This window comes from Zosterops lateralis (assembly GCF_965231275.1).
Source record: "Zosterops lateralis genome assembly, chromosome: 3".
Classification (NCBI taxonomy): domain Eukaryota; kingdom Metazoa; phylum Chordata; class Aves; order Passeriformes; family Zosteropidae; genus Zosterops; species Zosterops lateralis.
Window position 1 is genome coordinate 81172694 of NC_139764.1, and position 26993 is coordinate 81199686.

The following is a 26993-nucleotide window of genomic DNA, read 5'->3' on the forward strand; positions in this document are numbered from 1 at the left end:
TGAATCCTTGAGGGTTAGATAGGTTATAATGTATAAGCTGGGAGATGAATGTTTAGAAATGATGAAAGTTTGAATGAATCATGGAGTTGGATGGGATTTGTCTTGAGATAAAACTTAGGGAGAAAATTGGCGCTGGTTATGATAGGGGATTCCCAACTAATGCCTTTCCATGGTGATGTATAATTGTAGAATAAATTTTTTTAGTGAGATGTGCTCAACAAATATTAAAATAATAGAAGATACTTGAGGAATGCTTTCATGTAGAAGTAATTTCAAGAGAAGTGATTAGACAGGGTCATAGAGAAAACAGATCAGTTCAAGTGTCTTGTGCAGCACAGCAAGGAAGTGGTTTGGTAATGTAAGTCACGCCAGTGACTCGTGTTGCTTAACAAAGGAGTGCAGATTAAATTTTGAGACTGGAATTTTTCTACTGCTGTTACCTTCTGTTTTGGAAATACTTTTTATGTTCAGTTTGAGACGAGAGAGGAAGCCATTAAGCTGTATTTTTTCAGTTTGGAAAAAAACAAATACATGTATGATGAGTCATGTACAGTCATTAGTGTATTGAAGAGGGAATATAATGAGGAATTGATTGTGGGCCCTTATGGTTCTAGAAGGTATCAAATGAAAGTATCAGTTTTCAAATTGGAAGAAGATGGTTCTTTATGAAACATACAACTGAGTTACAAAACTCTTTGCCATGCATTATATGAAGATTAAAAGGCATCACTGTGTGCTTTTTCTTCTTTTAAGTCTTTGTTTAAGCTTAGTGGAGCTGTAATATATTTGAAATAATTGATGCTTTTAAATCCAAACTAAAACTTGATAAAAATGTCTAAATAAGAAACAGGTATGTCTTTTGGAACTGGAATATAACTGTATGCCACTTGTGATATTGTCTTAATTTCCTGAATTGCACAGTATACTAGCTCAGGGAACTTGTTACTTAGGGGAAGGTTTACTCAGTGTGCTATGCTGTAAACTTTTCTAACTTTTCATGATTATTCTGGTAAACCAAAATAAATTATACTGGGAAACTTGCAATCCAGTGTAATTTTCCACAAGAAGGCTGCGTTGCATGGCCAGTGCATCTCAGCAATGGGTATATATTGTCATAACAGTTTTCAATGAGGTGATTGCACTTCTGTACACACTTGGATGTGGTTCCCCTTTCAGAGCTGTGGAAGCTTGTCAGGTTCCCTCTACACCCATTCAATTATGTGCAGGGGGAAAACAAGTACTAGCAATATACGAGCATCAAAGGAAAGAAAGATGCCTGTTAATTTTTGTCATAAGGCCTCTTTTAAAGTTATATTAAAAATATATGACATTGTAGGCCATCTGGAAGAAAATATTGCTGGTGAGGTGGGAAGTTTATCCTTCCATTTATCCGTGTAGTAAAAAATACAGGCTTGCTTCTGTTCAGTATTTCTAAAGAGGAGGAAAGCTGGCAGGGACAATAAGATCTTTTACCTTGGTTGGTCAGCCTCTGAGCTTGCTGCCCTGTATCTTGGTTCTAGTACATCACCCAGCCCAGGAAGAAGAAAGTGGAGCTTTCAAGTGAGACCAAGAGTTCAGAGTAGTTCAGGAGGAACATGTTGTAACATGCTGAAGTTAGAACTTGATTTCATGTTCCTACTGAGCTTGACTGCAGCCTGCTCTACAAGAAAGCAATTTCTATCAGTGATGAAAGCATGTTATTAAATTATCCAATGCTTCAAATGGGGATGGGCAATAAAGTCTTGAAATTTTAGCTACTTAAAAGAAAAAAAAGAATCTATATATCCCACCCCTGCTCTTTGTATGCAATACTACTTGCACAGCCTGGTAGTGAGCAGCCTGATGATGATGATGTGGTTAATTGTCATTTCAAGATGATTGGCAGTGCCATTAGTACTTTGCTGAACTTTTTCATGTAATAAGGGAAAAGCAGAGTTGGTATTGTGTTCAGTGTGCTCTCAAAAATGAGTTTTGTTCTGAACTACACTGAGTGCTATTTTCTGTTTTGGTTTTTTTTTTTTTCTTATCTCTGCAAATAGTTATTTTGTTTCATTCTCAGATTGCGAAAAACTTGTAACTCAGCTTTGCCAACAACTCTACTGCAGTTAATACTATTTAATTAATAGTATGTCTGAAATTAGGCGTTTCTCATGTTGGTCTCCTATTGTTTTATAACCTCGTTAATTGAGGCATGTTCTTGTTTTGGGTCAGACGTATGATCCAGTCCAGAGATGTTGGTGACACCTCTGTTTTGCTGAACTGCAAAAGGACACATTACAGTAGATTTAGTGTCATAGGATGAAAGAGACATTGGCACAGCTGACCACAAAATTCTCATGTTGTTCAAAGGAAAGTGAGCAACCTTCTTCACGTGGTTCTGTGACTAGTGTGGATGCATGTTCCTAGTGTTATAGGGGCACCTGTGTGCTCCTCTTCTTTCCTTGAAGGTATTTATGGAAGCTACCATGCATGTCTAAAGGCAGCAATATTCCAGGTAGATTAATTCGGTTTCCAAAGAGAGGAGGACTTGCTGCAGGCAAGGAATTCACAGAATGTAGCTCAAACAAGATAGGAAAACAACTGAAAATTTAGGCAATTGAGTTTTACCCTGGATTTAGTTGTCTTCTACTATTCCGGTTGATAAGAATAAACACAGGAGTTAGATCCTGCATCACTTTACAGGAGGGAGGAGTGAGAAAGTCTGCCTCATCAGAAATTGAAGAATGATGTGCTTAATTCAAGTTTAAGGGAAAGTTATTACAACTGGTCAGTACATCACAGTTAAATTAGTTGCACTGTGAAATATTTGCCTATAAATCTTTTCTGAGGAGGACACTGAGTTTTCATTTTCCTTCTGCCACCTCTTTGCATCACAAGTTTCCAGTGTTAGCCTGTTACTGACAGACCATATGAGCAAGCCAGAGGAACTGTCTCACAGATTTAAATAGTGTATTGCATTTCTTCTAATCTATTTTTTCTCCCATAATTCTAACAAGAATGAAAAAAAAACTCAGGAAAAACACATGCTGATTTTGACATTCCTGTTTTGGACAAGGAAACTGATAACTGCATAACTGATTTCTCAGTTATCATCAGTGTGATGTGATACTTCCTATTTACTTTCTTATGCAGAAGGCATTTGATGTTAAAGGGGTTGGTCATATCAGAATTCAGATATGCTGAACCTTTTTCATTAACTTGTGAGCAAAGACTGAAGTTAGAGAGGTTATATCACACATCTGTTTTCTGTGAAGACGTCTTGCTTTAACTACTATATGACCAGAGTTAGGCTGGTCTGCAGATTAGATTAATAAATGAATAAAGCATTTAATAAATGCATTGAAAATATATGGAAAGTGAAACACTGTCCTGGAGAGAACCAGCTTTTGTCCCCTTCCCACGCTTCACAAAAATACTGATTGCCCAACTTATTTTGCAATCTGCTCAATTGTAGAAGAGTGCTGTATTCTCTTGTCTCCTAATGCCCAAAATAGCACACATTGGAGAGACATAAGTTTGAGAATTTAATTTGGTTATCTGAACTAGAATGTAAGTGCATGCTTGCTGTAATTTGCAGCTGTCCTAACTCCAAAGCCAGAGTTCACAAACAACAGTGGAAGAAAACAGCCTATTTATCTATTTACATTTGTTCCAAATGATATAAACTGCATATTAAATTGTCTGATAGTTCTTGTTAGTGTCTCAGTTAAGGAGCATTTCAACTGTTTAATAAAAAAGATCTTTCTCTTGTTTAGTGTATCTTGTGAAGCTTCCTTGTCACAAATCTGCAGGGAGTCACCTTAAAACTCCTGCAGGAAAGGTCACAGACACAGCCTATACTGAATGGATAATTTGGAGGAAGATTTCTTAACTGATATTGCTGATGTTAATTACTTTGTTTTATGCATAAACATCACCAAAGTTTAATGCTTATTACTTTCTTTGAGATGGCAATAACTGATTAGTGGAGAAAGATCTCTTATGCATCTGCCTTCAGGTGAGATGAATTATACAGGCCATTTTGCTTTTAAAAGAGAACATTTTGGCTAAGTTCTGAATATGCATTCTTTCATGTTAGAGCAAATCTTTAGTGATGACACTCGTGGGTGTAGTGCTGCTGTTCTCTCGTAAGTTAATTCTTTGAGGGAAGATTGCAGATGGCATACTGTGCAAGACCACCTACTGATTTGAGGTTGCTGTAATGCATGAACAGAATTGAAATAATGATTGAAGAACTTGATCTGATTTGTTTTGGTTTTACACATCCTTAAAGAGCCAGATCCACAGAAGCTTTAGTTTTGCTTGCACATCACATTCTGAAATGGCGAGAGAAAAGTAAGGGCCATAAAGTAAAATCCCTTACAAACTTCTAAGTATTGTCCTGACATTTTGGGTACTGTTTGAAGCTGGCCTACAAGGAATATGTGTCATTTGAAGAAACTTATATTTTAATACTGTGAAAGACTCTAAATTTCTTTGAATTTCTTTGATATCCTTGTATGTAAAGAAACACCCAGGTCTGTTTCTCTCTTGTAAAAGCAAGCGTGTGCCACAGGAGAAAACCAGTACACCGAGCAGTTTAAAACTGAACATCATGGGAAACGGGCTCTGTTCTGACCTGCTGATAACTTGAAGAGAGTGTTTTTGAATTGCACTATTTAGAAGGGAATGGGATTTAAGTTATGTTACAACTCTCCTTGATGCATGGATTACTTAGTCCATCTGGATATCTTAGTTTCCTAAAGATCAGATCATGAAGCATAGTCACACAAAATTGTTTATAAATGGGCAGCCATCTGTTCCTTCATATTTAATTTTATCCTTCTGTCCTTTATGTCTAAGATACTGACTTATTTTTTGAAATCTTATTAGGAAATTATTTAACTGATTTTTTTTTTTTTGAATTTGTAGTCCGAGGCCAACGAAGTTTACAGAACGTCCTCGGCCTGGAGTCCAAATGATCTGTTCTTCTTTTAGTGCTGGTAAAAGACTTTTGTTTTCCTCCTCTTTGCGTCAATGTAAGAAGTAATTTGAAGTGTAAAGTAAAGTACAGTACGGTTACTGTAGAATATTTCTTTTTAATAGGGTATTTAAGTGGCTATTAAAAAACTCCAAATATTTTAAATAGAAATTTAGAATTTATGCATTAATACTTGCTGCTACAGAAATTCTTAGAAACAGTTAAACATGAAATCTTGTAAATAAGTCTCTTCTGACTGCAAGTCTTTTCAGGACAAGATAGATATCTACCTTTTAATCAGAATAATTCGCAGAGTCAGCTTTATCTGAGCAGTAATGTATGGGGAAGGGGTGATTACAGAGTTCTCACGGTCTGGGTTTCATTGATTCTAGAGCTGGTAACTGAAGAATGCTACCTAAATAATTGAATGAAATATCAAAATATACTGGAGTTCTTATTCCATTTGATTTTTTTTTTTAAAGAGAGAGGCTTCTAAGGGCTTAGTTGTAAGCAAATTACTCTGGTTAGCTAATCTTTCTGATACATCTACTGATGCACATTTACTGACAGCAAGTGTGATGTAATTCAGCTCTAGTTAAACTTTGGAGCTGCTAAATCTTATTTTGACTTAAAGGTCAGTTACAGGCATAGATGAAATGAGATATACAGCTATAAATTTCAGAGAATAAATTGAAATATTTGATGTTACATCCCTTTGAAAATACTGTAATAACAGTAGATTGCCCTTTTTTTTAAGACTTATCTGTTTGTTTTTCTCAGGTGGAATGTTTTTGGCCACTGGGAGTACAGATCACATCATTAGGGTTTATTTCTTTGGATCAGGTCAGCCAGAGAAGATATCAGAGTTGGAGTTTCATACTGTAAATACATTTTTTTAAAATTACATATGTACTTGATTAAAGTAATAATTTGGATATAAGGGGATAATTTGGAGAAATTTGATTTCTTTTTTCTTTTTCTGCTTTTTTTTTATATAGGACAAAGTTGACAGCATTCAGTTTTCTAATAGTAGTAGCAGGTAAGCACACTATTCAGAGCTAGCTTTTTGACCTTGTAGACATTTTTAAATACCAGTTTCCACAGGTAGTTATTAAAAAAAGCTTTGTTTTGAGTTTCATCTAGTAAATCGTCTGTAACTATTGGAATCTCACTGTTTCTTTTTAATGGTACTGTTTAGTTTCACAGTTGTTTTCATTGTAATGATTGAAGTATTTTGAATTTGCTAAAATTATGGGTGTAAAAATACTTGAAACTTCTTCCCAAGAAATATGTGTGTGTATATATTCACATATCAAATACATGTACTTTTAGGTATATTTTAATGTGTAAACCTGTTTTCAGTTAAGTGACTGCTGCATACAGAGAAATTATCAAACTAGATCTAACAATGTTTTGTTTAGCTAGCCTAATGCTTTTTAAAATATTTCCTTTAAGTTCTGGATGTTGGATATGAAGGATGTTAAAGAAAAGAGTTTGTTTTATTATGAAGCATCCAACACTTTCACTTACTTGATGTTCAGATGTACACATATCATGATACAAATACTTGTAAACCAAGCTTCACCCACTGCTTTCTCCTCCTCCTAGCCTTGAACCTAAAAAGAGGAAGAAAAGGGTGGGAGAGAAACTCAGGCTGGGAAACACTTCTTCATATAAACAATCATATAACATATAAACATCATAACACTTAACTCAGTATATAATGGTAACTTAATTTGGAATAGGTTTTGTTTTAAATCATGTCTGTACTTTACTGATAGGGCTCTCCTCTTGACCTGGTGTGATAGGTCAGTCCATTGGAATGTTCGTTGGGTTGTGGTGTCCCTCTGTCATTGCAGTGTCATAACTCAGCAAGGTACCCAAAGGTTAGTTAGTACTCAGCAAGGTACCCAAAGGAACAGTTAGTTTGGAAGGGGCTCAGGATAGGAAAGCATGTTTGAATTTTTGGAGGCTTTCAATTTTTTTGCTGGTATAGGAAGTGTTTTTAACCTCAAGCCACTTGTACAGCATTCTGGCACTGTTTGGACTTCTTACTCATACTTTCTGTTTTTGAATTCGAAATTCTGTGACTTTAATTTTCAGATGTCTTTTCTGTACAGATCTGCCTTTGATCTCTGAGTAACTTTTCCCCCCCTTTGTGTTAGATTTGTGAGTGGAAGCCGTGATGGAACAGCACGAATCTGGCAATTTAAGCGAAGGGAATGGAAGAGCATTTTGTTAGACATGGCTACTCGCCCAGCAGGGTAAGTGATGTAAAATATTCTGCTATCATAGAGTTCTTAAGAGCCTTTGTTATAATTTGCTGACTTACTAAAAATTTTTTTACCAAGACAGTGAGAGAAAATAAAAAGAGAATGCTTAAATTATTATTGCTTAAATGCACAGTATGCTTACCTAGCTCTTGAAATCAAATAAAAATAAATATTTGACCACATATCCAGCTGTGGAAATTAGCTTGTCCTGATAATAGTGCCACTAGTATTTTGATTAGATTAAAAGAAACAAGATAATAAAAACCCATTGAAGGTCAAATGTATATTTTTTTTTTTACATAGACATTTATTTCTGGAGAAAAAAAATCAGGGCAGAACTCTTCTTGAGACTGTTTGCATTTTAGCAATATTTACAGATATTGTAGAATGTGCATGCCAGAAGAGCATTATTGGGTCCTTTTCATATGACATACCAGAGCAAAGAAATTGCTGGCTCTGTAATTCGTTAAAACAATCTGAGAGTTTACAAGAGTTTGTAGGTATGGGAGACTTCTGTACACTAGAACAAGCAACAAAAGAGGCTTGAAGATGAAGAATGACGCAGTAGGAATTGTGGGTTGCACCTTTTTTATTTTGGGATGAAGATGTTTTCCAGTTGACATAAATTAAAAAGATTTAAGGGATAAACCTTTTTCCCCTTACTGTTCATACTGAGTGCTTTGAAGGATATTTAGTACAAAAAGAAACCTATAATGGTTTCAGGAGTAATCTGTTGAAAGATATCTGGAAGACCAAGAGAGGGACGGAAGAGAAGGTTAAATAAGCTGTAATTTAGTTAGATGTTTAGATCAGACATTATCTTGTCAATTACAGACAGATGCAACAAAATATAGGTATCAAACTATTGGACAAGAGTGTATAAACACTGGTACTTCGATAACAGACTGAGTTACTCTCAGTAAAAATTCTCAAATTTTAACTGATACTGGGCAAATGAGGAATGGATTCTTCTTCATTGTGGTCATAAATGCTGAATTTGTCTGAGAAACTGAAATGCTTATTTTGGTAAAGCACCTATAGCAGAATTCTGTTTTATCCTTATGATGAGAGGAGTAAGTGCAGTTCCAAATTTGATCTTTTCTGCAAAAGAACAGTTTTATCAAAGAAAATGAAATCCCTGCACTGAAAGGGAAGAGTAAATTCAGCTTATAAAGCCTCCTGGGTTCTGCATTGAATCTAGAAGGGAATATAGCTTTAACTACATTTTCTATTATTGAGTTTTACAATACATACTATTGTGCAATGTGTTTTAATGCTTACTGTATGGAAGATTCTGTATTCTGTATTTCTGCATACTTAGTGGTAATATGCTATTGTTGCGTTTAGTTGATGTTTCCATAGAAGTAAATGTGCTAGAGAATTCAAGGGTGATTAGTCTTTAAATCACACTGCCAAAAACGTAATTTCTGAGTATTCTGATAGATTATATTATAGATTACTGTTGTTTGGGTTTCATGCAAGATTAAGTGCCATTATTACCAATAGTAAAGTGATGTCAGGATAATGTGTAGTACTCAATATTGCCTGAGAATTTAGATAATTTAAATATATAGAATACTTCTCTTCGTATTGAGAGCTACTTATTAAAAAATTCTTTTGGACAATGTACTGTTACTTGGTTGATTAATTTAGATTTTTTTTTTTCTTTAGATGTCACAAAAAAAATTAAGTAAGTTAAGTCATGTATCAGAGGGCATTTCCTGGAAGATCCCTTAGTCATTGTTTAAGTGTCGACAATTCTTTCTGATTGCATGTGCTACATTATAGAAGACATCTTTAATTTCTCTGTTTTGTTGAAAAAATGTTCTTAAAAATACAGCAAAATACAGAAGTATTTTCTCATGTTAGTAGTGTTGAACTATTTTGGCAAGGTAGAATTACACTGAATTTTTTTACTCTTGTTTTAGACAAAGTTTTCAAGGAGTTGAAGATAAAATCACAAAGCTGAAAGTGACCATGGTGGCATGGGACCGTCATGACAATTCTGTTATAACTGCAGTTAATAATATGACTCTGAAAGTCTGGAATTCTTTCACTGGCCAGCTCATTCACATTCTCATGGTAAGGTGTACCATCTTGATTTATCAATCTTGAATGCAAAATTTGTTTATACATCATCAACATTCTTCCTTATACGTTTTTTCCTGTCTGAAAACTGCCATGAAAAATGTTTAAAGATAATTGAAGTGTAATAGAGATGTCTAACAACTGCTTATTAGAAAATAAAAACTTAAAGTTGCAAATAATGACTGCTGTTCAAGCTGTCTGAAACTAATTTTGGACATTTTGGTGGTGTGGTTTTTTTTTTTTTTTTTTTTTTTTTTTTTTTTTTAATGGAGTTCTATCCTGAAGGAGAGAAGGAAATTGTTGAGTTTTTAATCTTTATTTAATCTGATGTTTTGAAATACTGTTAATGGGTAAATTTACCCTCTTTTAACCAGAGACACTTCTGCAACCTGATCATTCCATGAGTACAAAAAAATAGTCTTCTAGCTAAAACAAATCAACAGTTTTACTAATGTCTGACACTTCTTTTGTAATTGAGAAAATGGCTAACTAGGTTAACCTTGATACTCCGCTTAGAGATGGAAATAATTTAAGCAAATCTCTAAAATACAGCATTAATTTTGAAGATGTTGTTCTCTAACTTTAAGTTATATATTTCATTCTTTATGAGTTTAAATTTCTAACTGATACTCTGCTGAATAAAAATGGCAATCTGTGGAATATTAAGACCCGAGATACTGAGTGTTTTGGACGCTAATCTTTTTAAAATTCTGGTGAAAGTATTGGGACTTACTTGTGAAGGTGGCATACTTGATGTACTATTTAGGAAGGTAAAATTGCAGCGAGAAAGAAAAGAGTGTAATCCACTGGTACCAAAACTAAAAAAGTGTGGATGAAGTAGTTTTTTGTTGGGTATTTTCATAGGTTAATGTGGCAGCTGCTAGTGTTACAGTTGAGTGGCAGTTGAATCCTTGGGTAAGTATTTGAGACAATACTCTTTTTCGTTCTGCTTTGTCTTTATTTTCAGGGACATGAAGATGAAGTGTTTGTGCTTGAACCTCATCCGTTTGATCCAAGAGTTCTCTTCTCTGCTGGACATGATGGAAATGTCATAGTTTGGGATTTGGCAAGAGGAGTCAAAATCCGGTCTTACTTCAACATGGTAATTACTGTGCTTTATACAGATATGCCAAAGCAATGATTCTAAACCTTCTGCTTTTAGTACATTCTTATGTAGGCCATCTTGAAGTATGATTTATGTATAGAGCAAGATCCTGCATCTGGTGAAGTCACGAGAAATTCCTTTTCAATTCAGTGGGGCAAAGAGTAAATCTGTAAAATGTTAGAATTTGTTTATTTGGCTGCATTTCATAGTGCTTTATTTCTATATGCTTGATCCACACAAAATTGGAATGTTAGTTACATTGTCAGAAGTCATGAATAAGAGACAGGGTACAAAGACCCTCCTTTAGTGCTCTTTTTCCTGCCTGAGGAGCCAAGGTAGAACTTGGCTTATTTTTGCATTCCTAATTCTTAATCTGGCTAAAGCTGTTCAGAAGTCTCCTGATCTCATACAAGGTTGTTGTATGTTGCCTTAGTCCATTGGATGGAATACTGTCAGTCCTTCTGTGTAGAGCTCCTCCACATGCAGGTTTCAAATTTGGTCTGTTCTGCACTTCACTAATTTTCCTGCAAGATGAATGCAATAGGTATTTTCATCTGTTTCTTAATATTAAATGGGTCTTTGGATATATCTTTTTCCTCAAAATGTATTGATGTATTGTGCAATTCGGACTTTGTCTCATGGACAAAAATAAAAAAACCCTCGTAGAATATTCACAGTCATTTGGAATGCTTGAGAGTAGGCAAATGGACTTCAGCTGTAGTGGAATGTCAGTCTTGGAAACCAGCATAAAGAAGATCATCTGAAGAGACCTATCTTATTTACAAAAAGATAAGGGACATTTAGGAATGAACTCGAGCTAGGAAGGTCATTGGACCTAAAGAAAGGTTTTGAGATGTGCAATACAGTAAAGTTCATAACCTCTTTGAGAAATTTCAGCCAATTTTAAACAGAGAGAGTGCAACCAAGATTCCTTCAGCAATGGCCTAGGTTGAGTAGTGTTCTTTCTGCAGTGATTTCTGTAACTGAGCTTATGAAGGATCCAAGACAATCATAATGGAGCTATGAGAACAAATCTTCATTACTTGGTGCTATTCACTGCTGTCAGTTGAGGTGTATGTTCTCATTGCATGGTTAGCTTGCATTTCCAGTTGTATTTACAATGGACATATGATGTTTTTCATGGAGTTTAGGTCAGAAGAGTGAGCTCATCTGCTCTTTTTAAGCCAAGTCCATTTAAGAGCTATCAGAATCTAAATTACAGGGGCCTGTGATATTAGGCAGATCCTGAAAGACTGAAATATTTATTTCAAGAGTGCCATGCAACATAGACACCTAAAAAAGATAGTAGTCACATACTAGATCACATTTTAAGATCTTTGGAGTCAGAGAAATTTGTAGACAATCAGGACATCTCAGCAGCTAGTAATCTATGCTTTGTGCTAGAAATTTCTTTTATGAGAAAGTCTGCCTGCTGTGTGAGGTGAGGAGAATTGTAAATCTGGCAATCTGTTTGTCTCAAACCAAAGAATTACCCCATCTAAGCCAGGTATCCATCTCTCTATGGACTGAATATTTCACCAGCCAGTCTTCTGTGTTTGATGCTTCAAAAGATATGGGTGGAAAATAGAGGTTTCCTTAGGTGATAGGTGACAGGCAGAGGACATTGTGCAGTCACTTCTGCAGAGCTGCAAAGGTAAAGTGTTCTCTGGTTTACTACAGTGGGTAAATGAATTCATACAGAGCTGCCAGTCTTCTCTGTTTCATAAACTGCAAATCAAATGGCAAATGTCTGTTTTACAGTTCGAGAATCTTTCATTGTCATTGCCTGGTCTGTGGTATCAGAAGTAGCACTTGGTGGCTTTCTCATAACAAGAGTTCCTCAAAAACTGTTGCAGACCTTGGGGGCATCGATTGAATTAGCAAAATCAGAGATGACTGTTGGCTTAATGTTAGTCCAGTCAGGTATTTCTATCCTAGATGGATTGCTTTGTACATCTAAAGCCTTGTGGCAAATCCATAAAGTAGAGTTGGGTATTTTTAAATTTCTTTCCACCCTGCCCCAAATTACTTCATTGTCAACATAAAAAAAACCAACCAAAAAACCCATCCCAAAACAAAATCTAACCAAACAAGCAGCCCTCCCCCCAGAAAAAAACAACTCAAAACCAAAACAAACCCCAAAGGAAGCAAGCAGTGTCAAACAGTTTGAAACTTAATTCTTTTATCCAGTCAGTGGTTATGAGATTGCAAAGAAAATCATAGTAACCAAAAATACTGTTTGTTTTGTATTAAACTTGAACTTTGATTTCTCCATTTATTTGTTCTTTTCTGGTTGCAATTTGGTCCCACTAGCTGACTTTGATGGTCCTGAAGAACATTCTTTCCCAGAATTTTAAACCAAAGATTTGCTATTAAATCTATTGTAGTTTTGGTTAATTTGAAGCATCTTTGGTATGTGTGAAACATTTTTGGTCCATTTGTGAAGCATCTTTGGTCTGTTTGCCAGATTTTGGTTTTTGTCATTAGTAGTAATCTCAGTCTCAGAAATTAATGTCACATGGTTTACTCTCAGTAAGTATATATGCTTTATATATTTCATGTTTTCACCTGTAGTCTTCATTTCATTTGGTCTAGTTGTGTAGCTATTGCATAACTTGGTGTCAGAGTCCATGGACATTCAGAAGTGGTTTAATTCAGTGACTTGAGTCAGCTACACTCAGGGAGTGTATTTAATATGCCAGAGTGAAATTTGTCATAGAAGTATCAAGTGTGAGATGATTACAGCATTTTAGGCAATTTTGAGATTCAGCAAGTAAGTCCTAAAATGGTTTTAAATTGCACGTGTAGACATACACACATTTGGTTTTTGGCCTGTATCATATTCACACCAGTCCTGAGGTACAAAGAAGCATTCTGAAGAAACAGGCTAATAAATCTTAAGTGGTTCCTTTAGCTAATGGTTTCAGAGCTTATATATTTCACAAAAATAGTGTTGTTGCTACAGAAGAACAGCACAGACTCTTGTAAATGTTTAAATTGTAGTTAATTTTGATGAAGTGTGTAAGAGCTGTAGGTCTCTTGGTGGATGATCCAGGTAAAAAAATACACTGAATGGTGGGCTGTCTGGTGAAAGCAGCTGCATGATGATGTACATAAAGATATATTTGAAATGCCAGTTCCTTACTCAAAGCTGCAATGAGGTGTCTGGATCCCTTGTGTGGTAAGGCACCTTCCCAGCAAATGAGGGAAGTCCTTGCTTTCCTAAAAGAGTCTACAGGAGCAGGTGGCACTCAATGTTTTGGATTAACTTAGCTTGTTAGAGTGAGGAAATGGAAGACCTAGATTCTGTTCTATCCTCAGTAGTAAAGCACTCAGCTCAGTGTTTGCCAGTTAGTTACTCAGAAGAGCATCTTGGCTATAAATGCCCTAGACAGGACTTCTTCCCAATTTTCCCAAGCTGTGCCACTAAGAAATGTGGATTTGTAGCTTGTGGGTTAGACACTGGCTAGTTTTCTTGGGTATACGAGTCATGTTCTAGGTAAATTAGAAAGTGGTTGAAATTCTTTGCCTTCAGGCAAACTTTTGTGTTTGCAGGATTAATATTCTGTCCAGTCATAAACAGAAGGTGTAGACCATTCAGTTCTTGTCAGAACATTTGTTTTCTTTCAGGTATTCCCACTAAGTTACTTCCCGATAGATCTGATGCTGTTGGTTTGTTAGGAATGCCAGGGTTGGCCCTTCGATGGTGTGTGCTGCAGCTTAGCCCTCAGGCTTTAGACAGAAGTTTCTCAGTGTTGAGAGCATATGAAAGCAAAAAAAGAAACCTACAGGGACTTAATATTTCAGATCTAACTGGAGATGTCCAGTAATGTCAGGTGGATTCATGAGTATTTGTTTGGTTTGGTGATGGAGTTTTTGTTGGTGATATAATTTAGACATTAAATATTGGTGTTCCTTGAGTCTGACCCTAAATAGGTTTGTGGTGTTATGATGCTGCCCTTGATTGTTATTTTTTGGACTTGTTATTTTTGGGCAGTTGGATTTTTTTGATGGTTATTTTTAGGCAGTTTCGCTAAAGCACTACTCCTCTAAGCAGTACCTCATGGGGATGGGCTCTGCTGACTCAGGCTGCTTGCAAAAAGCATTTTTTTCTGGGGCTTTTGAATATAGGTTTCTCCTGTGATAAAGCTGATAGTTTTTGTCCCATGAGTGGGCTGCCCTGTAAAAGAATATTAAAAGAAGTTTCCTGAAGATTTTAGGATATGTACAGGCCTACAGTTCTGTTCTTTCTCTGTGTTTGCTTGAGGCTTTTTTTATTTGTTTTATTTTTCTTTTAGTACTTCGGTTTATAGCTTAGCTTTATGAAGAGTTGCAGAAACATAAGGTGACTTCTGTTACATTAAAATATGTTTTTGAAAGTATGAAGCTATACTACTGTTGCAAGAATGAAAGATTAGGGGGGAGAACAGGCATTTTTACAGTTTTTGTCACTGTAGAGCACTGGAATTCTTACTGTATCTTTGAATGTCATTGCTTTGCCTGAATCTGATATCTGACTAGGCAGATTCTGTAAGCAGACATTGCAATTACTGAAAAGGAAAGCCTGTGTTTTAATTGATAAAGATAAGCCTTATGATGTTTAAAAAATCTTTCTTTACTGTAGAAATTAGTCAAGTAGGAATATCGAAGCCTTTAAAGAAAAAAAAAATTCTCCTGGACAACAGATTTCAAAAAAACAATACCCAAAGAGAACAAACAACAAAAGATCTTTCATGGCTAGATGTTGTTCTTCTGTCTTACTTGACTCTCATTGCGAGTTGCTTCTTTGAGAAGTCGGGCTCAGCTGTAGCCGGCAGTCTACAGCTTCGTATGTCTGACATGTGTGCCTGACAGCCTGTCAAGGTCAGCCTTTTGGTTATTTGTAATCTTAATGTATTCCCAGATGGGAAGTGTTTGTTTGGACTGATTCTTGTGGCATTACCTTAGTGCTAAGAGAGTGTTTCTGAGCACTGTTGTCTGTTGGGGTACCCATAACACGCTCTGGGTGGTACTTCTGAAACTTGGGGCTAAGATGGCCTTAGTTCTTCCATTGTATTGTGAGGAATGCTTTGAAATACTGATACAAAAGAAAAAAAATACAACTTGGTGTTAAATTCACAGATATGAAGAACTTCAAAATCCTCCTACCTTTGTGACTAGCTGACTTGCTGGAAGGCTAAGCCACCTTAGCCTTGGACACTTATACATCACAATGTATGTCTCTTACCTGTTGAGAATTGTATGATGAGTCTTTTTCTCAATGCCAAAGCACTTTTCATGAGAGCATATAGAAATACCAAGGGTATGTTTCAGAAATGCACTACAATTTGAACTCTAAACTAGTAATTTGAAGCAACCTTCTGATTCTTTTGGAGGAGGAGGAAGAAAAAGTTCTAACTGAACCTGCTCTTCCCCTTTCCCACCTTCAGCTTCCTTTGAAATGACAAGTAACTCAGTTATGTTTGTGAAAGAAAAGCTTTAATCTCCCCCAGAAACACCACTGTTCTCCTCTGTGTAAATGCTTACTCTTCACTTAATAAGTGCTGTTTGTCCTCGAAACCATATTGGTAGTTCAAAAATAGCAGAGGTTACACTTAGTGCTTGAATTGGTGTTTGTCGTTCTTATGCCCTCTGTCCTACTTTTATGGAAATTGTCAGGACAAAGAAATAAAACAGAATAAACTTTTAAAATTGCAAGGCCTGAGGGGCAGGCTGGCATACCTGTTGCATTGCTACTGGAGAAGATACAGGCCACGGTTCCATTTTCTGGCTGTTTTTGAAAAACTCTGATCGTGGAAATAGGATGCTCTTTCACTGAGACCTAGAAGGACAACAGTGTCTTTGATAGCTGTAGTTGGTGTAGGGTAGGATGAAGCTTCTTACAGGTGCTAGAAAATAAAATACAATTATTTTTAATTTTTTTTTTTTAACAGGGGCATATTTTGCTCTAAATCTCTGTATCAGAATCCCAGCTGCTTTCTTTGTTTCTAGGCAGTCTTCTGTTAATGATGAATAGTCCAACACTTTAATTTAAAATGCATTACTAATATCTTAGGTAAATAGACATTGTATCCAGAACTAGAAAGCTTGTGACTTTGAGTGATTTTCATATATTCTTTACAATGTGGTTTAATTTTCAACAGATTGTGAAACCTAAACCTTAATATGAACATTTAAAAAAAAAAAAAAAGTAAGGATTTACACATTTTGCGTTTATTTAAAAAAAAAAGGGTGTAATAGCTTATTCAAAGATTTGGTTAGTGTGATTAGAATAGTTTTTCCCCATGAAACCATATTGAAGCAGGTACAGTATAAGCAGCTGAATAATTTAAAACTGACAGTTTTCTAATAGGTTGAAGTTTTGCTGTTGCAATTTTCATTTAAATTTAGCATCACTTTTTTTTTTTTTTTTTTGTCCAACTCCTTTTAAAATTGTCAGCCCTGAAGCAGATTACTTAAAATTTTAGGATAAAGTCTGGATTTAACTGCATTAACAAAAATATATTTATTTTTTAGATTTTTTTTCTTCTAAATTAAAATCATGATAGCTAAAAGAGAAATGCAGAGGAAACTTATTTCTGAAAGGATGAAGGAACGTCTTACTGGAACCTTATGTAAATGGTTATGGACCCTTTCAGCAAGATAAAGTTATGACTTGGCATTATGTTGCCACAGCAAAACTTAAATGTAGTCATTCTCTTTAACACCTGTATTAATAGGGAATAGCAAGTCTAAAGTTCTTGGTACTGAAAAAGTCTTTAAGGAACTTAAATGTGTTGTTGAACATAAAGTGCAACAGGTATAAGCTACTTTATCAGAGATAACAAACTTTGAGGGCTGATTTTTAGCTTATCTTCTTGGTTGGAGTCAGGAAAGTGCTGCAGAAGTTAGTAATCCTTAGGAAAAAACTGCAAGCCAACAAAAATAAAAAAAAAAAAATCCAAGGGGGGGGGCAAAAAAAAAAAAAGCTCAGTTTTGCAGCAAGCTAAAAAAGCTAAAATTGTTAATGACTCTGCAAACCTTTTAGCTACAGATTTATAAAATATGAACATCTTCTGCTTTCAACTATAGAATTGTAAAATTTGAATGTCTTATCCTGTCTTACCAATTTGACTCTTAGCTTGGGTTGGCTTCTCTAATGTAGTCTCAAATTCGATGATTCAGTGCTTGTTTTCAGAAAGGTGAAAATACTGAGCTGTGGTTGAGAGAGCTGGTCAAGATTTCTTAGCAAGACATGAAGACCAGATGTTTAGCATGACTGACTTAACGTAATTGTTTTACCACAAATTCAAGAGAATATACCCCAAAGGGGAAAATTTACTACAGCTTGTTTATTTAGTTTTCAGACAAACATGCATAATGTCTCTCTCAGTGCTATCTAATTTTTAGAGAAAGGGTTATATATTGGTACTTTAAAAATCAGTTAATTGTAAACTAAATTTTTAATCTCTTTACATCAATGTCAGGTACATGAAGTGAGATAGTTGTGTAAATAAATTTTGCTAAATGTTTTTGAAAAGCTGTAGTGGTTATTTCTGGTTATTCCTGAAATACTGTTTGTGAAGAACAAAAGATTTACTTCACTGGGAGATCTGTGTGTTTACTTGAAAGATAAGACTCCAGCACCTGCTTTCTCTTAAAGGGTTGCAACATGACTATATTTCTAATGGTTACCACTGCAAAAGCTAGGTAGAAGAAAAGGTCTGTTGGAAGGATCTTGGAATGGTGCAGGACTGCTCATTAAAACCTTATTTTCTTTTAGCTCTGCTGTAGTAGCTTTCATTTGACTGCATTCTAGCTTCTTATGCAGCAAAGAATGCTTTCATATGATCAAGAGAATGTAACTTGTTTGTGAATACTCACAAACTTATTTTTAGTTCTCTTGAATTCCTGGCCAGTCTTGAAGTTAAGACCCATGCTCTTACAATTGTGCTATAGTAAAGGAAAAACTCTGACTTGAATCAGTCTTTAGTTTTCTTTTTCAGGTTGCTTCTTTGTAGAGAAGCCTTGGACTGAAGAAACAAAAAGTTGATTTGATAGGGTTGTTTTGAAGGTGATCTGTGAAATTCTTTTATTTAATTTGATTGCCTTTGAAAACAACTGGACCAGTAGAATCAGCAAGCAAATACTAACCTACCCTGTAAGGTCATGCTCATCTGGTTAAGTGATGATTATAGTTATATCTCTCTAAATGCTGCTTTTATTTCAAATGATGTAGTAGTGAAACAGATAATACTTAGATATGCTGGCATAAAATCAGGAAATGGAGTGATACATAATTTACAAAGCAATAATTGTGTTTAAAACATTAAACTTGTTTTTGAAACTGAAAATGCGTATTGCCGTGCATCCAGTGAGAAAGCTTTGAAGCAAGTGAGTACATTCATGCTAATTTTGTTTTACAATCACTTTGTGAAGTTACTATGGTGAATATATGCCTTTTCAAAGACAGATATAAATAAATGTGTGTAAGTGCAGATAAATTTTTACATTATATATTAAATATATATTATATATTAAAAAAACCCCTATCAAAACACACAAACCCAAAAAAAAAGCTCAACCCTAAAATCTTCTCACACAATGATGTTAATATTGAAAGTTATGACTACATAGAAATTAAGGAATACAATGGCTGAAAATAATGTCCAAGTGTTTTGTCCCCAAGTCTGTAGCTAACTGATTGTCTAATGTAAAGTTGTCTGGTGCTATTCCTGGTTCCATGCGTTTTCCAGGTCCTTAATTACTTTTCTAGGATGTATGGTAGTTGCGTTGCATGATTCTTTTTTAAGCTTAAACATTTTCTCCAACTTTTAAACAATGTATCTTTTGAAAAATTTTAATAGAAACACTTTCTTAGCTTTTGAGAGCTTTGGATATGTTTTATATTGATTTGAAGCTATTAGCATAAGCAGTGACAGAAGTCATGTACAGAACATGACCATAAAAAGGTCAAGTTGAAGCAAGCTACAAGCATTTTCCTGATTTCTTCAATGGAAATTGTAGAGGGTGTAATTTTGATCCTATTGTTGGGGAGTCTGCAGTACGGTTGAAGATTCAGACTGTCTGGGTGCAGTGATGTGTTGGTTGTCTCCTTGCCCAGTCTCTCTGCCCTCTTGACATGTTTTATGTTTTTATATAAATCAGTCAAAAATATTAGAAATGCCATGGAGGTCGTAGTAGGAATGTATTTCATAATGGCAATGATGTCTTTGTGAATTTGGGCACACATTCCCTGTTAATGACTGTTTAAATGTTTTAGTGCAGTTTAATCCTTGTTTTGTTTAGAATTTGCTGTCAGTTTTATGGCATTAACTGATTCAGGTCAAAAGGGTTTCTTCCTGCAAGTTGTCAATCAAGCAGAGAATACTGAGTTGCAATTGGATTTTTCTGTGTGCTCTTGCTCCTTCAGAGAGCTGGTTGTTGACTGTCCTTTATTTTTAGCTTTAAGTGGACACTTCATTACAGGCAGTTCCTATGCTATGGTTACTTATGTCTGTGTATCTTAATGTTTTTCTTGCCCCATCTTCTGAAGTCTGCTCTTCCACTGATCTGTGTGGTGTGGTTTCTTATTTTCTATTTTTACTTCTACTTTCAATGCAAACTGGCAAACTCTAAAGCCATGGATGGGTAGCATTATCATATCACTTACAACGTTGTTTCCTTTCTTTTAAACAGTAAACCTATCAGGCTTACATAGGTCTTTGTTAGCAACTACTTGATTAGTTTTAGGCTAAATGACAGACCAAAAGATTGGAAGTCCCCGCCAAAACAAGTGTGAAAGATCAGGTTTCATTTAGAATACCTCAGCAGAATGCTCTGTGTGTGGATTTTCTGCCACACAAAGTGATATTTTTTTTTTACTAATGTCCAAAAGGCACATCTCATGCTTATATGAGCAATGTATTGTAGTTTCCAGTGGAAACTAGAGATGTGAACACAGTATTTCTTATGCTGTGGCCTCCACAAAGTCTTTCAAATTCAGTGAAATTATATGGGGTTGTATTTTTAGGTCAGGTTTTGTAGTTATGCGAAATACAGAATGACCTAGGTAAGGTTATGAATGCATTATTTTGTATCAGTTTGTCTGTAGTCCTACTGAAATAGTTTGAAATTTTTGAGAGATTCCACCTTTGAATAGTGTATAACCGCACATCCTGAGAAACAGATTCTGGAGAACAAAACCAGCATAATGCTCTAATAGTTCAAATAGGAAAAGCCACTACTGAGTTTGCAGGATGTATATTAAGAAAAATCTTTAACAACAACAACAGCAAAGCTGCAAATAATTTATATGTCTAGACTTTATAAATCTTCAGGTATCCACAGGGTGTGTGACCTATCAGACCTTTTAACTGATAGATTTATTTTTCAAGACACATGCAGCATCCCTGAGTGAATAACTGACTTGGCTGGTAGGAAGAAACATTTTTAGTAAATATGTTACTCTGAATTTAATTACTTCTTATCTTCTTCCTATCATTTCATCTCTTGTTTCTACTCTGGAAGCAGTGTAGAAAATCTGGGTTTTTTTTAATTTTTATTTTTATAAACTGGCTTAAAAAGTAAGTCTGCTTTCCACTCCTCCAAATGAGTAGCAACCTCCTTTAATTTGCTGAAAATCTGTAGATGTTTTTTAGCTTATGGAAGCATGCTATGATTGAAGATTATTCCTTATAGCAAAGGAGAGTACAAATATGGAAAGGATCTTCCAGATACTTGGAGGCTGATTTGAATTGAACAGTTATGATGTAGTTTCATCACTTATAAAAGAGGTTTTAATAACAATTAGTGCTGCTTTTTTGCTAGTTTTAGAAATTTGTTCTAGCATACCATTGTTGTGATCATTAGAATCTGAATTTCAGTTTTCAAGTTGGAATGTTGCTTGTAACTACTATTTGTTTGTTCCTATGTAAGTAGAGAAGTTCTCATCATCTTTAAGGTCTTTAATTATAGGAGTTCTCTTCCTGCTAAAGGTGTTTTAGTACAGTCATACAAAATAGTCCTATTTCCTTAGTGTTCATATAAGGAAGCTGAGCTCTTTGGTTTTGTGTTATCATGATGAGTGGCTCTGTAGCTGTTCCTCTTATCTTGAACATTAGAAGCAAAAAAATATGTCTACTGCTTTGGAAGATTTTGCTCTATTTGTCTAGCACATATGCACTTTCTTTTCTGGATGCCTTTCTGGTATGGTTTAGAATTGCAGTTTTCTTTTTCTTGCTGCATTGTAAGTGATATATTGCAAATAATACACAGTGGTCTTTTTCCTAGTGTTTCCAGCTATTTGCTTCAGTTCCTTAACATGAAGTATGGATTCTACCTCTGTCTAGTAGAGGCTTTAGTTCACTGATACTTATTTTTTTTAATTATTTTTTTTTAATTCTTTTTTAAACTGTGCTGGTAACTTGTGTTAGAAGATGTTATAGAAATGTGTACTGTTATTTTATGTAGACTGAGTTTCATTTTTTTTTTCTGGCAGTAAATGTGTTAGTAAGTTATTTCTAATAATCTTATTAGGTTCATGCTCTGTTGCATTTTGTCCTGTTGGCTTTTAATTGCTTCAGTTGATATCATTTATGCTATCCCAAATCTGTTCTCAGTGGACGATTCCCTAATGTTCATTTCATTAAAGGGCTCTTTTTTCTTTAGTCACTAACCGAAAGGCCTGACTTGAGAAACTCTAGTGAAAACATCCTTTTAGCTCTGTATGTCTTTCCAGAATCAGTAACTGTTATTCTTTTATAAAGTTTAACTACTCTGCATTTCTCCTACTAATCACAATCATTTGATTTAAGTTAAAATATCATATTATGCCTTTAGAATCATTCTAGGCTGAATGAATTATGTTTTCTTGGCATTAGAAAAAATGTTATTTTTCCAAACAAAGTCTGTTAAATTTCTCTTGGACTCTCTACTCTTCAGTAATTTTCATCTTATTTGAATTTTTTAACTTTCTTTTTCTCCTATGTCTTATACATTCTCTTCTTGAAAAGTAGATTTAGCTGTTTCATACTATCTATTGATAACAGGTCAAAAAGACTTATTACTGAGCTCACTATGTAATTTTTACATATTTAAGACATTGCTTTTTGCAAGCTTGACAACTATTCTCCCTGGTTTGGGGCAAATGATCAACTTTCCTCAAAATTGAGAGGAAAAGAGTCTTCAACTTTTCATTCTCTTATTTCATCAGCATTCTTCCCTTCAGGGTATACCAATATCCACATGTTTCCTGCTAGTGAAAATAAGGGCAAATTGGACTCTTGGAGCTGAGTTTTAAAAAAAATCTTTACTTAGTCCTCATTGTGTAGTATCACTGGTTCATCCCCATTTGTAGCTGAAAAGTCCTTGCTACTTGCTTTACTACCAGGAGTGTCTTAACACATTCACTTTTCACAGCCTTTTGCTGTGACACAGCCTTTGTTGAAGCACTGGAACAGGATGCCAAGAGAAACTGGGGACTCCCCATCCCTGAAAAAGTGTACAAGGCCAGGTTGGATGGAGCTCTGAGCAACCTGGTCTAGAAGGTATCCCTGCCCATGGCAGGGGGTTGGAACTATGTGATCTTAAGAGTCTTTTCCAACCCAAACAATTCTGTCATTCTGTGACAGCTCTTAATTAACCAGTGCTTTTTCTGCACTTGTGAGCATTCTCATCCCTTCACAACTGATATCCTTATATGCAGCAGGAGAAGATTCCAGACAGAATAAGTGCTTTATATCTTCTTGGGATACAATCTTTATGTAGTTCTTGCATCTTTGATTTAAAAGGGATGCAGAGGGAAAGGCAGCTTCCTTCTTGCTGAAATTCTTTATCTAGCCTGCTGAAGTAACAGCTTCACTGATTTACTACAGCTTCTCTTTTTGCAACTTAATATTTAAATGACTAGTGCCTCTATGATAGCTTTATTATGGAAAAAGTTCTATTATAAGTTGTCACTTATTAATCCTGAAATAGTTTTACTGAAAAGAAAATTCTACCGGGTAGCACACTCTGGTTGACTTGGTTCTTTAATTTAGAACAGTAATTATACCTTGGAAGGTTATCCTCAACAGTAGGGTTTTTTCTTAGAAGAATCTTTATTTCCAGGTATTTGTACTTCAGACTTGAAGGGTTGTACTGAAAGGTCTTAGAGTTGCCCTTTCCAGAAGCACTTTTTAAAACCAGATTCTGGGCACGTTTAGATTAAAACTATTTGCACTGTACTTGTCCCCAAATAGTAGAACACTTTTCTTTTCCTTTACATAAGAAGATGTTTTCCAGTTAACACTCTAATTTCCAGGGGTTTCTTGAAAATAGTCCATCCAAACAATTTCTTGATAGAAAGGATTAAAAACCCCATCATCTTAGTAGTTGGATTTTTTTTTCCTTCTGTTTCTCATTTTTCCCCTCACCATGGTTAGCAAATAGTTCTTCCCACATATGTTGTTTTCCTTGTAAAACAAAAGGTATTCAAAACTTAGGCTGAACCCTGAAATTCTATTTATGAAGGACTTGAACATTAGGAAGCTTGACACTGATGGTTCCTTTGTTGGAGGAAGGGTAAGGGAACATAAATCTCTATGTATAAAATATTTCTTTTGCAATTTTTAACTTTATTTCTGCAAAGCTTATTATTGTGCTGAAATTCTGTCTGCTTTCCACCTGCTTTCCCAAACTGTCTCCCTTTAATATAGTGAACTTTCTATATGCAAAAAGCAGCACAAAGTTGTAACTTTACTGTGGTAGTTGGATCTTGCTTAGACTAAATTATTTCTGCATTCCTGACTGTTGTGATGTTAGTGTCACTTGCTTGAAGTTCTGTTTTTATTTTCCATCTCTTTCTGAGATACTTCTGTTCAGTTCTTCTGGAATGATGGGCAAAATAGAATGTAAAATTTGCATTGGTTTATGTTCCTCTTTCACTAGTCCAGAAACTCACTTGACTTTTAGGGAAATTACCTGTACTAAGAAAGACCTGAAAGCAATAGATGTAGCAGCCTCTCTCACGAGGGGTTTGCAGGGGTGTGGATGTGTTGTAAGACTGTGGGGAAAAGATTTAGAATTCTCGCCTTTGTCTCAGCCTGTAAGAGAGTGAAAACAGTACCTAACTCACAGGATTTTTGAGGCTTAATTTGTTATCTTTTTAAAATAATGCTGATGGCCTCTGGAAGGTGCTGCAGAAGTGCATAGGGTTACTGTCCAAAGGCTGAATATAATTGTTTTTCGTTTTGTTTTCCCCTTTCCTGGCAACGTATAGGCCTACCACAGTTAGGGGAAAAAAATTGTTTGGTGTCTCTTTAAAGGAAATGCAAAAGGGCTTTGCTGGGGAGAATAGAAAGGGGCTTTCTGAAGAGGTGCTGAAGACATGAAAATTCAGAGTGGTGATTGGTCACCTCTGCTTGATTGACAGGTTGCAGGGAAAAACAAAAACCCATTTGTTCTGGCTTAATGGAACTGGAAAACAGAAAATGAGTATCAGGTAAAAATTCCTTTTTTAAAATCTTTGCAGTTCTCCTATAAAAGGTGGAGTTTTTACGCAAATTTACTCCTTCCCCAATCCAATAACTTAGGAGAAGGAATTCCAGAAACAGAAATTAGTTGCTAAGCTGTGTAATGTGGGTTGTCTATGTCAGTGCGTTTTCCAGGGGGCAGGTGTTGTGGAACACCTACTGGGGTAGCTTAGCAAGAAGGCAGAGGATGGAAAGGGTGCAGTGACTAAGCCCTGAATTGGGCCCAGCTCTCTGGTTAGGCTCATTAGCAGGACTTTCAAGGGGAAGCTTTTATTTTCACTTCCTATACTGTGCCTGCTTTGTGGATAAAGTCTGTCAATTTCTACTGCTATCAATTTGGAATCTTTCATGAGCATTATTACAAAATTCACTGGAAAGTGAATAGCTAAAAAAGTAAGCTTTGTTTTAAAGTAACTTCCATCTAGCAGTATACTGTCATACAGATTTTATAATAAATTTCAATGTCAGCATCACAGTTTTGAGAATCATAATTGAAAATTATTAATTTCTGTTAATTATTTTGTATGTTGATGTATTTCAGATTGAAGGACAAGGACATGGTGCAGTTTTTGACTGCAAGTGCTCTCCTGATGGACAGCATTTTGCATGTACTGATTCTCACGGTCACCTTCTGATTTTTGGCTTTGGTTCCAGTAGCAAGTATGACAAGGTACAGTGCAAGACGTTAATCAAAATGTTTGTCTGTGTTGAATGCATTTGTGCAAACTTTTCTTCAGACCTTCATTTCAAGAGGGCATGTCTTGACACAATTTTGAGCCATTAATATGGGATGTTTTGGATGCCCGTTGTTGACAATGAGATTTCTTTTACTGTCTTTTTTTAAATTATGGGAACATTATGTTAAGCTACTATTTACAGGGGAAGTTCAAAATTATAATAATAATTTATAAACAGATTTCAAAATTAACCAGTCACTGTCTGTTCTCCTAAGTGACAAAGTTACAAGTGTCTACTAATGGATCCACATGGATAAAGGGAATAAGCTGCAGTGGAACTCATAATAGTTACACATTTTACTTGAAACATTTTTTTTCTGGTTCCTAAATAAGCCCCCCCCAAAAGTGGGTGTGTAATAAAAGTAATTCCTGCTATCTATATTTAAATATTGCATAACCTGTCAGAGAATTATTTACAAAAAATGTACTATGTTTTAGTGATGCAATTTTATGTCTGTTAATGAAGTTCCATCATGGATGGCTTTATGCTTACGCAGCAATATTCCGCCATTAGTGTGATAAAAATATCATATCTTTATTCTAATGTCATAGTCTCTGCATTGTGTATTCTGAGTGTGGGTGTCCTGCCACAGACCCTCATGACTGTAAAGATAAATGGTGTTATTTTTTTTTTTTTTTCATTTGTGGAGGAACATGCTCTGGGAACCATACAGGTTTGGAGTGTCCACAAGATCTTAGTTCTTCTTTTACTCCCCAGGAAAGAAATGAGGTGTGTCTCTTCTCCCTTTTCCTAAGACTTGAGTAGACCTATCTGCTGCATTTTCATCCCTGCTTCTGGTTGCTGACACTTCAATGCTGTTGGTGCAATGCTGTTTTTTGGATCTTGCCTCCTTATTTGGATCTTTGTACTCAGGCTGGTTTTGAAAGCATTTTGGCAAACAGCAGTGCAGAGGGACTTGAAGGAGGGAAAGCAAAAGGAATTTTAATCTTTGTCTTGTAAGCTACTGGATTTCTTTCTGTAGTCTTACAGAAGGATTTGCATTTGGGGATTTATTTTTTCTCCTTGTTTCTCAATTATGATTTGAACTCCTAAATACTAAGCTGCTGTTGGTATCCCTCAGTTATTATTAACTGTGCATTTCCCCTTCCATTCCAAATAAAACAAAAAAATAGAGACATCACAAGCAAGGAAAATCAAGATTATCAGATAATTTTCTTTGTGTTTCAAGATTCTTATTGTTCCAAACTTTAAAGCCTGTTGTAATAGGAACATTTTTCTTACCATGTCAATGGATTGCTTCAGATTTCTTTTTCTCTTCAATTATTTTGGAAATATGTAGTTCTCTGGAAATTAAATTGAATCTGTGAGTCTTTTGG

General features: G+C 35.4%; 1 protein-coding gene across 3 annotated transcripts in view; it reads left to right on the forward strand.

Annotated features, from left to right (window-relative positions):
- The window catches only part of PHIP (PHIP subunit of CUL4-Ring ligase complex), a 108959-nt gene that overhangs the window by 29564 nt on the left and 52402 nt on the right, over window positions 1–26993 (forward strand). For all 3 annotated transcript variants that reach the window (XM_083858468.1, XM_083858467.1, XM_083858466.1), the window contains exons 10-16: window positions 4912–4982; window positions 5741–5841; window positions 5959–5999; window positions 7126–7224; window positions 9162–9315; window positions 10289–10423; window positions 25460–25588. In XM_083858468.1, coding sequence (XP_083714594.1) covers window positions 4912–4982; window positions 5741–5841; window positions 5959–5999; window positions 7126–7224; window positions 9162–9315; window positions 10289–10423; window positions 25460–25588 — 730 coding nt within the window. The remainder of the gene's footprint in view (window positions 1–4911; window positions 4983–5740; window positions 5842–5958; window positions 6000–7125; window positions 7225–9161; window positions 9316–10288; window positions 10424–25459; window positions 25589–26993) is intronic.